Source organism: Octopus sinensis, linkage group LG5, assembly GCF_006345805.1.
Source record: "Octopus sinensis linkage group LG5, ASM634580v1, whole genome shotgun sequence".
NCBI lineage: Eukaryota > Metazoa > Mollusca > Cephalopoda > Octopoda > Octopodidae > Octopus > Octopus sinensis.
The window spans coordinates 72,000,545-72,016,614 of NC_043001.1; the positions used below are offsets into that span (position 1 = coordinate 72,000,545).

At 36.6% G+C, this 16,070-nt stretch overlaps 1 protein-coding gene and 1 pseudogene across 1 annotated transcript in view; one reads left to right on the forward strand and one right to left on the reverse strand.

Annotated features, from left to right (window-relative positions):
* Positions 1 to 16,070, forward strand: part of LOC115211854 (DNA polymerase epsilon catalytic subunit A-like) — a 110,687-nt gene that overhangs the window by 19,641 nt on the left and 74,976 nt on the right. Inside the window, exons 7-16 of the mRNA XM_036502729.1 lie at positions 930 to 1,062; positions 1,895 to 2,002; positions 3,491 to 3,601; positions 4,593 to 4,678; positions 7,002 to 7,121; positions 7,798 to 7,858; positions 9,739 to 9,810; positions 11,259 to 11,372; positions 13,043 to 13,492; positions 14,734 to 14,983. Of these exons, the coding sequence (XP_036358622.1) occupies positions 930 to 1,062; positions 1,895 to 2,002; positions 3,491 to 3,601; positions 4,593 to 4,678; positions 7,002 to 7,121; positions 7,798 to 7,858; positions 9,739 to 9,810; positions 11,259 to 11,372; positions 13,043 to 13,492; positions 14,734 to 14,983 (1,505 nt within the window). The remainder of the gene's footprint in view (positions 1 to 929; positions 1,063 to 1,894; positions 2,003 to 3,490; positions 3,602 to 4,592; positions 4,679 to 7,001; positions 7,122 to 7,797; positions 7,859 to 9,738; positions 9,811 to 11,258; positions 11,373 to 13,042; positions 13,493 to 14,733; positions 14,984 to 16,070) is intronic.
* Positions 7,605 to 7,696, reverse strand: LOC115212465 (annotated as a pseudogene).

Genomic DNA, 16,070 nt, shown 5'->3' on the forward strand with positions numbered 1-16,070 from the left:
AATCTTATAAGATCATTTACAAGGTGTTAGGGGATTGTCTATCATAATGAAGATAATCATATTATCACCGAGGGAATAGCCTTATTTATTTAATTATGAAATAGAATTATGGGGCTACAGTAACTCATTATAATTTATTAGAGTTATGCTACTTAAATTAGATTAAGTTAGGAATTAAAATTAAATATTACAATTAAGATTTAAAATTAAGAATTTAAAAATTGTGAGTTTGAAATTAAATAAAGCCTCAATTAAAGCCTTTTTTAAAATTCTGTGATAAGACTGTACATCATCTTTAAAGAACTTTAATGAACTTTAGAAATCTGTTTAATTATCTACATTACTTCATGAGTATAGCCTCAAACACTAGGATGTCTAGAGAACTTACATGTATTTTAGCTGATGAGTACGGGACTCGTTTATATGCTGTAATCTTTGCAACTTTTAATAAAACCTGTCCTTGTATGAAACGATCGTACTAAAAACCTATCCATTCTTGTTGCTTCTTTCTCGCGTATATATATATATATATATATATATATACATATATACATGTTGTTGATCTCATATATGCCAGTCAAATACTGGAGTTGATGTAATCGGCTAATCTCCTCCCTCTAAAATTGCTGGCTTATGCCAACAGTGAGCTGGCAGAATCATTACAGTACCAGACAAAATGTTTAGTGGCATTTTTTCTTACTTTACATTCTAAGTTCAAATTCCACTGAAATAGGTTTTGTCTATCATCCCTGAGTCAATAAAATAAGTACTGGTTGAACATTGGGCCAATCTAATTGACTAGCCACTCCCCTAAAAAAATTTCCAGTTTTGTGCCTGTAGAAGAAAGGATTGTTATTATTATTATTATTATTATCATCATCATCATCATCATTATTGTTATTGTTATTATTATTATTTTTTTTTTGCAGGGAGCATGATGTACCTTATCACGTGCGAGTTTCAATTGACTTGAAGATATTTGTTGGTCATTGGTATACAGTGCAAGGACATGGGTCAGCTTCTCCAGACATTAAACTACGTGATGATCTTGTTGACCGACCTGTAAGATCTCCTTTTTTTAGGTTTTGCTTAATTGGACATAGACCCTTTTGTGCTGATATTTCTAATGAAATACAGGAATCCCTTGTTCTGTGGCAGTAATGTTTTCTTGAAAATATGGCCTTAATGCAAAATTCCATAAGGTGAAATTAATTTTCCTATTGATTTTCATATCGAGATTGTGTTCTTGAGGATTTTTTTTGGGGGGGGGGGAAGCACCACAAGAAAACAGAGAACCTATAGTTTATCCCTAGGAACCAGATTATGACCTGGATGAAGGGCAGCTCCAAGTATTGCAAACAGAGTCCAATAAGCTGCACTCATCTTTATACTGTTTGGTCAGCTGGGGGAAGCTGCTATAAAATTAAAAAATGGTTATTTTCTGCATCTAGCTGCCACTGAAAACAATCTAGAGCATCCAAGTGTATCAACCATAATGCTAGTGAGAGCCCAAGCAGATCATATTCATATATTCTTAATTTCAGGAACAGTCCTCTTTCTTGATTCTCTCTTCTATGTATTGGTGCAAAAATAACTTTCTGGTGCTTGTGAACAAATAAATGATCACAATGTGGATTAAAAGGGACTTTTCAATCTTACTGACAATCTCTGAGTAAAAACTGATTTGAGCCATGATGATGTGATCCATCCAACCCACACTAGCATGGAAAAGCTTATGTAAACATGATGATGATAAGTGTAATCCAGGCTTCATTAGCTGATGTATTCTTCTTTTAAAATGGTTGTAGGATGTTGTTTGAGGGTGACATTTCACTTGCTTATGTAGAATACTAATTTTTTATTTTGTTTTTATTTATGTATTTTGTCATTTTAGGATCCTGTTGTTCTTGCATACGATATTGAAACAACTAAACTGCCCTTGAAGTTTCCTGACTCCCAGACTGATCAAATTATGATGATCTCATATATGATTGATGGTCAGGTAATATCAGAAATTTTGCTTATGGTTGAAATTCATTATTGCTTGTGTGTCTTACTAGTTCCATCCTAAATGTATGATACTAGTTCAATAATAATTGTAACTTACTAGTTCAGTAATACATATGCATACACTCACACATATACAACGGGCTAAATTAAATTATGGTGTGACTTATGATATTCTATTTATCTGTCTGTCTATTTCTTTATTCACTCTCTCACCCATCTAGCAATCAATCACTTTTACTATTTTATGATTCTGTCATGTTATTCTATGTTTGTACACCCATCACTTCCCCTACCTACTTTGTATTTTTCATTTCCTAAACAACTTATTTGTCTGACTAGCTGACTACATATCTGCCTCACTATTTATATCTGTGTATTCATTCATTATTCACCCAACATCTCGTCCACACACACCTATCTGTCTGCCTGCCTGTCTGTCTTATTAAACATTAAAATCTAATCCAACAAGTAATCTCTTTTCATTTTATATCACTTTGTTAAATTGCTACAAACTACATATAACTGCAGACATAATCCCCAAATGTATCCCCCCCCCCGATATATATGTGTGTGGAGGCGCGTGGCTTAGTGGTTAGGGTGTCAGCATCATGATTGTAAGATTGTGGTTTTGATTCCTGGACTGGGCGACCGTTGTGTTCTTGAGCAAAACACTTCATTTCACATTGCTCCAGTCCTCTCGGCTGGTAAAAATGAGTAACTCTGCAATGGACTGGCGTCCCATTCAGCTGGGGAATACATATGCCATTGGAACTGGGAAACTGGGCCCATGAGCCTGGCTAGGCTTTAAAAGGGTGCATTTATTATTTAAATATATATATATATATATATAAACAAATCAAATTGCGATAAAATAAAAATAATTATAATCGCTGGTATTACTAACACAAGCCATATATTTTTCATATATCAGTACATTAAGGCGAAATATGTGCTAGGAATACAGAAGCTTGATAAATTAAGTGAAATGAAGATAAAAACATTTACTAAACCGGTAATTCTCAGACTGCAGTTTCTTTCTTTTCAGCAATAAAGATAATTTATTTGCCCAGGGAGAATTCTTCAGTGAGACCCTGTTTTTCTGGGATCCTAACTCACTAGAAGCATGTGCGTCTAATGAATTACTCTCCCTAACTAATCATATCACTGCGCAGACTCCGAACGTCCCGACAACACTAGGGAATTCTGGTATATCGCCTGGCGCTCATAATTTATCGAGAAATATGTAAACAAATCAAATTGCGATAAAATAAAAATAATTATAATCGCTGGTATTACTAACACAAGCCATATATTTTTCATATATCAGTACATTAAGGCGAATATATATATATATATATATATATATATATATTATATATATATATATTAACATCCATTTTCCATGCTAGCATGGGTTGGATGGCTTAGACTTGTGAGTTATGATGTGAAATAATTTTAGAGTTTTTGATTTCATTTCTAGGGTTATCTTATTACAAACAGAGAAATTGTTTCAATGGACATAGAGGACTTTGAGTACACCCCTAGGCCTGAATTTGAAGGACCATTTATCATATTTAACGAACCAGATGAGGTATGTTTTGTTTTTTGAAAGAAACTGCTAATTAATTCTGTCATCATCATCATCATCAACACACTTTTCCATCCTTTCATGGCTTAGAGAGAATTTATTTTTCAACTGTTGGATGGTCTTATAAACAAACCCCACTGATTTCCAAATAAAGCCATATTTCCTAAGACTTGAAATTGATGACACCATTTGTATGGCAGCAACACTTATGTACAATTACTGAGCAATGTCAAGGCAAGTTCACATACACACACACACACCTGCCCACCACAACAGAGTTGAGATCCTAAAACCAAGGTGCCATGTAAAAAGCATTAGTATGGGTGCTGGTGCCACTTAAAAAGCATTGGTGTGGGTGCTGGTGCCACATAAAAGCACTGGTTATGGTATCATGTAAAAAGCACCTGGTACACTCTTTGGAGTGGTTGGCATTAAGAAGGGCATCCAGCTATAAAAACCAAGCCAAAACAGACAATGGAACATGGTGCAGGCCCTTGCCTTGACAGTTTCTGTCAAGCCATCCAACCCATGGCAGGACCTGTGCTGGTGTCATGTAACCAGCACCTGTGCTGGTTGCATGTAAAAAGCATCTTTCAAGCATTGGGCCTTACAGAGGCAATGACAAATGACTGAGACCTTCACCTTCAGCAATATGCTATGCTTGAGTAGAAGACCCACCAAGCCAAGTGAAATCATAGTCATGATACATACTGGTGTCATGCAACCAGCACCCATGCCAGTGGCACATAGAAGCACCCATTACACTATTTGAGTGGTTAGCATTAGGAAGCACATTCGGTCGTAGAAACTTTGCCAAATCAGACTGGAGTCTTGTGCAGCCCTTCAGCTTACCAGCCCTGGTCAAACTGTTCAACCCATGCCAGCATAGACAACTGACGTTTGATGATAACAATGATGGTGACGATGTTTTATGTGTTCTATATATAGATTTTGTATTTTTATTGATGTATTTCTTCTCTCTTTTTTAATTTAGCTGAGTCTTATTCAAAGATTCTTTGACCATATTTTGGAATCAAAGCCTCATATTTTTGTCACCTACAACGGAGACTTTTTTGATTGGTATGTTATTTTAATTTGTTTTAATTGTTCTTGTTTAGCCCTAAGTCAACCATGGTCCATCAAACCAATGATCAAAGAGGTCCCAAATATAAAAATTTTATCTTATATTCTGATGTAATATATCTTGAACTGTACTATCAGATTACCAGGTGTGTGCCTTGCTCTTTTAAGGTGACAAAATGTCATATGAAGTTGATTTAACTGCTATTTCTAACAAAGCAAGTGAACACTTAGTCTAACTCAACTCAGATTTGTTGTTGTTTAGCTCGAGATCAATCCTGATCAGGCAGATTTTTGATTAAAAATGTTCTACACACAAACATCCTCTTTTATTCTGACATATCTAGAAATGCATTATCAGATCTGTGACTTCCATTTATAAAATGGTAAGATGTAATTTGAGGTGGATTTAGCTGCTACTTTTAACAGATTAATTGATCACATAAGAGTAACCTTGATGACTCAGTGTTTTTTGTTTAATCCCAGGTCAACTTTAATTAAACTGATTAAAATCAAATGTGTTCCAAGTATGACCATCCTTCCTTTTCCCATTGTACCTTCACTCTTGTATCTCCTCTGTTTCTCCAGACCCATAGATAGTTACAAAGCAGAAATTTTGGACCTGGTAGGATAAGGAGGAGGGTTGAATGGGTTCCTGCTTGATTTTCTTCTGACTGGAAGAAAGTTTGTGTTTGATGACTTTCGGAGAGATCTTACATATTTACAATGTGTACTGGGTGCTTTTATCATGACACCGGCATGAGTGGTCTTACGTGGCATCGGCACGAGTGCTTTTTACATGGCACTGACACAGGACTCTTGCAGGCCAATCCTCTTCACCAGGAAGAGTAACTTTAACATTTCTGCTGTAGAGGACGAGTCTTCTTGAATATAGCAAAATGCCAGGTATCTCCATCCTTTGTTATCTCATCTGAAAGGTTCAGCATCCTGAGGTTGTCCTTCAGTACCTCATCCCATATCTTCCTGGGTCTCCTTTTTCCACGAGTTCCATCCACTCTGAGAGATTGGCACGTCTTTATGGAGCATCACATGACCAAACCAGTGCAGTTTTCTCTCTTGCACACTGCATCTAATTCCTCATATACCTAGCCTTTTTCTCAATGCTTTAGCACTGTCAAACATGTACACTTACATTATACATCCAGTGGAGCATACTAACCTCATTCCCCTGTAGCCTTTGCATGTCCTATGCATTCAGGGCCCACATCTCATTACCACATAGAATTGCTGTGTGTGTGTATGTATGTATATATATATATATATATATATATATATATATATATATATATATATATATATATATAAGGTAATCGAAGTCGTCAGAGTATGCGATAGAATACTTAAGATTAGATTAGTGCTACATCATGGGTTAGCAACCATTATCTTGGCCTATGCACTTCACAGTGAAACATGGGCCGTGACTGCTGAGGACATGCGTAAGCTTGCAAGGAATGAAGTCAGTATGCTCCGATAGATGTGTAATGTCAGTGTGCATACTCGACAAAGTGTAAGCACCCTGAGAGAAAAGTTAGATTTAAGAAGCATCAGATGTGGTGTGCAAGAGTGACAACTGCACTGGTATGGTCATGTGTTGCGAATGAATGAGGACAGCTGTGGGAAAAAGTGTCACGCCCTAGCAGTTGAGGGAACTTGTGGAAGAGGTAGAACCAGGAAAACCTGGGATGAGGTGGTGAAGCACAACCTTCGACCATTGGGCCTCACCAAGGCAAGGAGGCTGTTACATGATCAAAGTTTTGCCAACATAACCTGCCCTCTCTTCATCATGTAGGATTTCTACTTAATGTCCTTGTGCACCACATGTCTAAAAGTGAACTATGGTCAAGTTGTTCAATGATGGCCATCACCCATTCAGTAGGATTGTTTAGGTTGGTATCCTCAACCTGCTGCACACACCCTGCTGTCCCAATGACATTCAGCTGCTGAGAATATTTCCTTCTCTTAACCACAGATTTCATGTCAACTCTACAGATCTCTACTTATTTCCTAACACTGAACACAAAAAATATGGCCATGTTCAAAAAGCTGATGATCTGGGCTGCTGTGGTTGACAACTGTAGCCACTAGGACAGTGTTTATCATTTCCTTTATCAGATAGAGTTTGTCATGTTGATGCCCTCAATATGCTTGAAAGAGAAAGGAGCAAGTTCAGATTTGATGCAAGCCACATATTACATTAGGTTGTTATCTACTTTATACTAAAGTTTGTTTGCAAATACCTGCCATATATCCTTGCCTTTCTCTATATATAAATGTTTATTTATGTTTGTTACTTTTTTGCTAGGCCTTTTGTGGAAACTCGTGCTGCTGTCTATGGCATCGACATGTCACGAGAAATCGGGTTCCAGAGGGACAATCAAGGGGAATATAAATCTAGAGCTGCTATTCACATGGACTGCTTTAAGTAAGTAACTGATAATGATTGCTTAAAGATCAAAATGTGTTGATTTTGTGTTGACTTGCTAAAGCAGTAATTCCCAAACTTTTTTTTTACTCATAGTAAATCAAAATATTTTGGCACTCTTTGTACATAAATTCTAAAATTTATTCAAAAGGGGTTTAATACATATTAGCATAGCATAAACTATAAAGTAATATATAGACAGTTAAAAATACAGAAAAATTGCATGTACTTACTCTTTATTCAATATATGAAACAAAGTTATCAATGAGAAACGTGTGCTTCGTGTTTTTTGGCAATGTTTTCAATATTGGGACATATTCGAGAAAGACAAACTCTCATTTCTTCTTCAGTGTTTCTATCAAATCCAGTCACAAGGCCTTGGTCAACCCAAGGCTATAGTAGGAGGCACTTACCCAAGGTGCTACAGGTGGAACTGAACTCAAGTAAACTCCTTATTTTCACAGCTACATATCTATTTATATAATATACAGGCAGTGCTTCACAAATTTGCATGTCATCCTTGAGCAGGGACAATACTAATCCTTTCTGTATTGTTCCAATTTTAGTACATGTATTTTTTTTTGTTTTTGTCTTGGTTCTGCAACTTTGAACATTTGTTGTATTTCTATAGAATAACAGTTAAATTATAAAATGAAACATTTGTGTTTTGTTGTAGATGGGTTAAAAGAGACAGTTACTTACCTGTTGGCAGTCAAAACTTGAAAGCAGTTGCAAAGGTAAGAGTTTCATGTAAATAATGTTGTTCTTGCTGAAGAGAAAGTAAATGGCAGAATATCCAATACCATGGCTATCACCCTCAGAAACAACTGTATCACCACCACCCTTGTTAGTGGAGATAAGGGCAATGTTGGTGATTTCACTTTTGTTGTGACTTCCCTTCTTTTCAAGGTGGCCAAGAGAAATATCATCATCAATGTTTTTATGTCCACTTTTTTGTACTTGCATGGATCAGACATAATTTGTTGAGGCAAATTTTATACAGCTGGATACTCTTCCCAACCCTGACCTGTTTCCAAGCAAGGTAATATTTCTCCCTAGCCAGACATGTTTACACAGGAGAATAGAAATGATACTGCTTGTATGTCAATGACACTCATTTACAACATTCACATAATGTCAAGACAAAGAAATTCAAACACAAACTTTACACACACACACATACAACAGTCTTCTTTTTCATTTTCCATCTACCAAATCTTCTCACAAAGCTTTGGTTGTCCTTGGGCTCTAGTAGATGACACTTGCCTAAGGTAGTATGCAGTGGGACTGAACCTGAAAGCATGTGATTGGGAAGCAAACTTCCTAACCACACACCCATGCAAACATCAATGTCAACAGCAACACCCACGTTATGGCAAAAAATTTTCTCTCATTTACAATGTAGGTTGTACATGGATCCAACATGCTCAAAGGCAAAACAAGGCCCTTGATAGTACAAGGGTGAGTTAGTATGACTTGGTGTCGTGGTGTTGGCCACAAAGAAAGTGAGTGACACCATTTCAAGAATAGTTTCTTATAGATAAATACTGTATTTTCTGGCATACAAGTCAAATTTTTCAGACCAAATTTGACACAAAGGACCAAAAATTACATGTGAAATGTTACAGGATTTGAAAAGATAGTGATGGTATTTGAATGATTACTCTCTATGTCTATACTATATACTACATTGACTTGTATGCTAGAAAATATGGTTAGCAAAACATTTATGTAACTGGTATGTGCCATGTTTATAATATGCTGGAAAATGCTTGAAAGTGGTATTGATTGTGATGGGATATGTAACATGAGGGAGATGGTACAAGGGTAGAAATTTATCATAGTGATCAAGAGGCACAAAAAGTTACAGCAATTCCTCAAAGACTGATCAATGGTTGAGAAAATCTAGGAGGTTAACAAAACCAAATCTGATTAATTTCAAGTTTCTTTATACCTCTCATGAAAATCTAAAGATTGGAAACTTGATAGATTGACCCCATTTCTACCCACAAGGATCAAAATAACTTGACATGTGACCACTTTGATTACTTTTCACAGCCAGTATAAAATGTTATACATATTAAATGTAATTATTATTAAATATTGGTTTCAAATTTTGCCACGAGGCCAGCAATTTCGGAGCAGGTGGTAGTAAGTCGATTACATTGACCCTCGTACTCAGTTGGTATTTATTTTATCGACCCCAAAAAAATGAAAGGTAAAATCAACCTCAGTGGAATTTGAACTCATAACATGAAGATGGACGAAATGTTGCTAAGCATTTTGCCCAGCATGCTAATGATTCTGTCAGCTCACTGCCTTACTGTTATTAAATATTATAAATTGTATTAAACATTTACAAAACCTTATTAAATACTCCAAGGACACAGATATTGTGTCTAAAGCCAGCTAGAGACGAAGATCTCTTGGGGCTATAAAGCTACAGTAACACTCCCTCCCCAATGTGGTTAGCCATGATAAGATGGCTTCTATACTTTATATTAAATACTATTACTCATATATTATATTTCAAATATTCATCATTTTATCATGAATTCATAATTTCAAAATAACTTTCAAAGTGTTTTAATGATTATCAATGTTCTCCCTCTCCCAGGCCAAGCTTCGTTATGATCCTGTAGAGTTGGACCCTGAAGACATGTGTCGTATGGCTAGTGAAGAGCCACAGGTGAGCAAGCAGAGAATTTCTGTTTTCTTTTATTTTATTTTATATTATTTTGAATATTGTTCTGTCTTCCACTGACTCTATATGACAAATAAACCACAACTTTTTCTGATAATATGTTAAAACAACAAGAGTAGTTTACAATTACATTGAGATTCTAGATAGAACATGAGGCATCTGTCTGTTGTTAATGACCATGGATGACGGTCCTAGGTGTCTACTCCACTAGAACAGTGTTGTCTGTGGCTAAACAGTCTGAGGCAGCTGTTATAGGAGTTGCCAGAGCAAGGTTGTATACAACATTGAATTTAATTAAAGACTCTGACCTCTGATTTTTCTCCTTCAAGGCTCACACCCAAAGCCTTTCCTATGCAAGGCAATGGAGTTTTGGAATCAGAGTTGTCTTTCTCCTAGATGGGTTTCCCAATACCCAGGTTAATGAGCTTCATCTGCCTGATTGACTTGCTAATTAACCACAACTGGAATCCTGATGCTTCTACTCTGGGTCAGAATAGACCTTGGAACAAGGGTGGCTAAGAAGCAGTTCCACACTCTTCAAAACCATGAAACTCCCAAACTAAGGCTCTAATACTGGACGTTGTTTAATGTCATACCCAGGGCTGTACCTCATTCCACCTATATAGTGATGTGAATTTGTGATCTTATAGAAATGTAAATTAATGTGAACCTGTTGTAATGTAAGAAAAATGTACGAAGGGGTGCTGAAAAGTTCCTGGCTTTGGGTAAAAGAAAATACAGGAGGATCAGTTAATTATGATTTTATTCAACATATTCCTCTCTGATTCATGCACTTATTGCAGTGGTCCTTCAGTTTTTTTAAGCCCTGTAAAAGAACTCAGAAAGTTGGGCCTCCAGCCAGGCCTCTCATGATACCTTTAAAGTCAGGAACTTTTTAGAACCTCCCTCATAAATGTAAGTATACGGTTAAGAAATCTGCTTGTCAACCATGTGGTTTTAAGTTCAGTCTCACTGTGTGGCACCTTGGGCATATGTCTTCTACTACAACCTTGGGCATCTAAAGACTTGTGAGTGGATTTGGCAGAGGTAAACTAAAAAAGATGCTCTGTATCTATGTGTGTGTATGTCATCATCATGATTGCTTTAACGTCCACTTTCCTCTGCTTGAATAAGTTTGACAGCATCTATTCAAGCAGATTTTTCCTTCTTGTAACATGTGAATAGTTGTAAATGAATGTCACTGTCATACAAGCCATGTCCTTTGTTTCCAGCTGCCCATGGAGAAATATTACTTTCTAGAAATATAAGTTGATCTGAATATGTGATATTAAAAGAAATATAAATTGGTATAAACATTATATTATACCTCTGTTTGTATTATATAGTTTAATGTTGTGGAAATATTATTTACTTTTGTCCAATCTCTGTCTTTTATGCTTTATTGTCATAAACTTATTCATGGAACTTTGTAGGTCCTTGCCAACTATTCAGTGTCAGATGCTGTTGCTACCTACCACTTGTATATGAAATACGTTCACCCTTTCATATTTGCTCTGTGCACCATTATTCCGATGGAGCCCGATGAGGTAAGATTCTTAATCGTTACTTTTAATAATGTTTCTCATTAAATTACAGTTCTTCCCGTTTTTATTCTTGTGATGTTCATCTGGTGTTTATTTTTGTGTGTAAGTTACAGTCAAGTCAGTTGCCTGGAAGAGCTTGATTATGTGTGTGTGTGTGTTTGTATTGATAATAAGGAGAATGAAGAATTTGAACATTCAAACTTTGTTTATTTCCAGTTAGCTTATTCATAATAATTGTCCAACGTGTGTTTGATTGTACTAATGGCACATTGTTGTATATTATATGCAGCGATTTATACATTATTAGTACGATCTCTTCAGGGTATATAAATATGACATTGTTTAAAGAAGAATTTTCCTCCGTTATTAGTTTGAATTAGGCTTTACCAAGTTTTACCAAGCTTAATTCAAACTAATAACAGGAAAATTCCTCTTCAAACAATGTCATAATTATTACCCTGAAAAGATTGTACTAATAATATATAAATATGCAACAATATGCCCTTAGTACAATCGAAACATGTGTCAAATAATTATTATGAATAAGCTTACTGAAAATAAACAAAGTTTGAATGTTCAAATTCTTCATTCTCCTTATTATCAGTATTGTACTTTACACTCTAAGTAACTAGGAAATAAACTGTAACTTTGGATGGGCGTTAAAGAAAGTTTACCATAAAACACACCATCTGAAGGAATTCTACATAGAAATTTGGTATCTGCCTGGATATCCCTCCTCTTACTCTGTGTGTGTGTGTGCCTGACATTACTACCCAAAAGACTATTTTACAGTGAATTGGCAGAAAGCAAGTGCATACAAGGTGGGCAGTAAAAGCACTTCAAAGATACATTCAAAGCCTCATTGAAGTGTTTTCAGATCAACCCCAACACTTTGGAAATGCAAGCACAAGTCTGCCCTGCCTGACAGCTGCACCAAAAGAGGTGCCACCTCCTATGAACAGAATAAGATTGCTGGAACCCAAAGGAAACATGAGCTCCACAAGTCTAGAGTCAACTCCTTGCCTTCGTTCGCAACAAGCCACCAGTGCCTGACCTACGACAAGCTTTTGACCATGCATCAAACTGATTGACCACAGCCAGATGCACTGTGACTCATCTTCTACCCCCATGTGATGTCTTTGGTCATCATCAACAACAATGGACAAACATTATTATATAATGCATATATGTGAGAAAAGGCATGGTTATGTAGTTAAGAAGTTTGCTTCCTAATATGGTTTCAGGTTCAATCCCATTGTGCACAGAAAAAAATATCTTCTTTACCCCTAGGCTGATCAAAGCCATGTGAGTGAATTTGGATGGACAGAAACATTTCTGCTCACTTTATCATGCTTGATTAGTGATTGTTATCACTTCTGTCAATAATTTATCCACTCATTTTGTAGCTTTGAAGCTATGTGGCTTAAAAAAGAAAGAGGTTAGCGTCAGGAAAGGCATCCAACTATAACAATGCCTCAAGAAATATTTGTCTAACATGGAAAATGTTATTTGTGTGTGTGTTTGTGTACAGACATGTTCATTAATAATAAAAGGACAAAAATAAATGTATGAACAACCTATATTTCTATTAGTAAACATGTCTATTTTTTGCCCTTTTTTGTTAATTTCTGCTAGTTAACAATCTATTTGTGTTACTCTTTTTTTTACTCAAGGTCTTGCGCAAAGGTTCTGGGACACTCTGTGAAGCCCTCTTGATGGTGCAGGCATACCATGCTAATGTTATCTTCCCCAATAAACAGGAATCAGTTCTGAATAAACTTACTGATGATGGACATTTACTTGACTCTGAGACTTACGTTGGTGGTCATGTTGAAGCTCTGGAATCAGGTGTCTTCAGAGCAGATATTCCCTGTCGTTTTAGAATGGTACCTGATGCTTTCCAGACTCTTATAAATACTGTTGAGAAAACCATGAAACATGCAATAGAAGTTGAAGAGAAAGTGTCCTTGGAACAAGTAACCAATTTTGATGAAGTTTGTGAAGATATTAAAGATCGATTGGCTATGTTGAGAGATTGTCCAAACCGTTTAGAAAACCCAATAATTTACCATTTAGATGTTGGTGCCATGTATCCAAATATTATTCTCACCAACCGACTTCAGGTATTTTGTGGTTCTAAAACAAATCTTTTTTCCTCACAGATTAACATGGTTTTTTTGTCTTGTTTCTTTCATAATACTTATTCTTTTACTTAAATTTATGTTTAATCCTGTTATTATATTTCTAAGTAAAATATACCTAACTTTTTAGTTATCAACATATTAATGTGATTTTTGGAGACCATAACCCATGGCCTGTGCTAAGGGTGTAGCCAGCCCTCTTATGCGTACCTTTCCTTCAGTGGACACTAAACTCTGCTTGCGAAGACCTGTTGAGGCAAGTGAAATCAAAATCAAATCAAATTTGCAAATTTGATGACTGGCACCAGTGCCAGTGGAGTGCTAAGAGCACCATCCGAGCATGATCTCTGCCAGAGCAGCAAACTGGCTTCTGTGCTAGTGGCACATAAAAAGCACCATTCAAATGTGATCGTTATCTGCGTCACTTTACTGGTACTTGTGCCAGTGGCATGTGAAAAACATTCAAGCAAGGTCATTACCAGTGCTGCTGGACTGGCTCCTGTGCAGGTGGCACGTAAAAAACACTACTTGAGTGTGGCCGTTGCCAGTACTGCCTGACTGGCCCTCGTGCCAGTGGCATATAAAAGCACCTTGGAGTGGTTGGTGTTAGGAAGGGCATCCAGCTGTAGAAACTCTGCCAGATCAGATTGGAGCCTAGTGTAGTCATCTGGTTCACCAGTCCTCAGTCAAATCGTCCAACCCATGCTAGCATGAAAAGCAGACGTTACACGATGATGATGATGATGAATATTTTGTGAATTGTGGAAGTATAACCAATTTATGGCATATAAATTTTAACAAAATCTTATATGGACCTTGGTTGAGAACCTCTGTGCTAAAAGATAAAGGGTTAAATCATGAGAGAAGGAGCTAGAGCTGAACAGAGATTTCTTGCTGTGGAGAGGCTCTGTGGCTACCCAAATTTTAGAAGAGTGGGTGGAGGTGTATTTTATGTCATACCAACACTAGAAAAGTTGGCATGTCCTCAGTGAAAGTAAAGACTCTCTTGACTTTGCAGTGATTCCATTTGTTCAAGTCAGCATGTCCAAGATAAAGTGCAAATGGCATCATAAGGAGCAAGATGATAACATGAGAGGAGTGAGAGTATGGTGGGAGGAAAAAGAGTGACTGGAGTATGAAGATAGTGGAGGGAGTGATAGATGGGACGCAGTAAACGTTTAAAAATTAATTCAGAGTCCTGTTTCGTTTTTACAATTGTCCAGCCTTCTGCAATGGTTGATGAGGAAATTTGTGCTGCTTGTGACTTCAACAAACCTGGTGCAACATGTCAGAGGAAAATGACTTGGATGTGGCGAGGAGAATATATGCCTGCTACCAGAAGTGAGTTCCAACGAATCCAGCAGCAACTGGAAAATGAGAAATTTCCACCATTTTTTCCTGATGGACCACAAAGAGCTTTTCACCAGCTTCCAGCTGTGGAACAAGCTGCCATAGAGAAAAAGAGACTGGCAGGTCAGTGAATCTTTATTTTCCTTCTTTCTTTTCTCCATCTTGCAAATATTTCAGGTTTCAAATACAGTATGCCTTATTCCCTCATGTTTACATGTTCCTGATCCTGACTAAAAGAGTTAATGTCAAGAATGACTCCTTCATACAGTATGCTGTGTCTGTCGTGCTTCACTCTGAGTCAGCTGTGATTGAGTAAATTATAATCACAAGTGATTCCACTAGTGACAACCCTGTCTTACTTTTGTTTACATGTATGGGTACACCCTGACACATCTTCACTACCACCTTTTCTTTCTCCTCTCTCTCTTTTCTCTCCTTTTCCAACTGGGGTAGTTATATATCACCTATTCAGCAGGACACCTATTCCTGTCTTATCATACCTTAACTTCTCATCACTGACCAGAAAGCCACCTTCCTCAACACTGTTTCTTCCCTCAGTTGAGGGGTCTTGTCTTGCAAGATACTTGGGGACCTTGTAGTGCCAGTGGCTTGAAATAAAAGCACCCACATTAGAAGGGTATCCAGCTGTAGAAACCATTCCAGAACAGACAGTAGAGCTTGGCACAGTCCTTAGGTTTGCTAGCTCCTGTCAAACGGTCCAACTCATGCCAGCATAGAAGATGAATGTTCAATGATGATGATGGCACATTTATATATATATATAAAATGACAGGCTACCATATAGCTTCCATCTACCAAATTTTGCTCACCAAACATTGCTTAGTCTAAGGGTAGAGTAGAAGACTCATGCACAAGATATCACACAATTAAATGGAAACCAAAACTATGTTATTACAAAGCAAATCTTTTTAACCATACATCTTTATTTATATATATATATATATATATATTAGAAGAAACGAGGTACTCAGAAATTCGGATGGTTTTATATTTACAGATATTTATTTGTATATTACATGTTTTTATACATCATATAACTTAGATCGTGTATTAGCGCTTTCTCCCATTCTAGTGGGGTTTTCAAATCGAACTAAGTTCCTGTGTGAACTTATATATATATGTGTGTGTGTATATATATATATATATATATATATATATACATACATACATACATACATATAGACACACA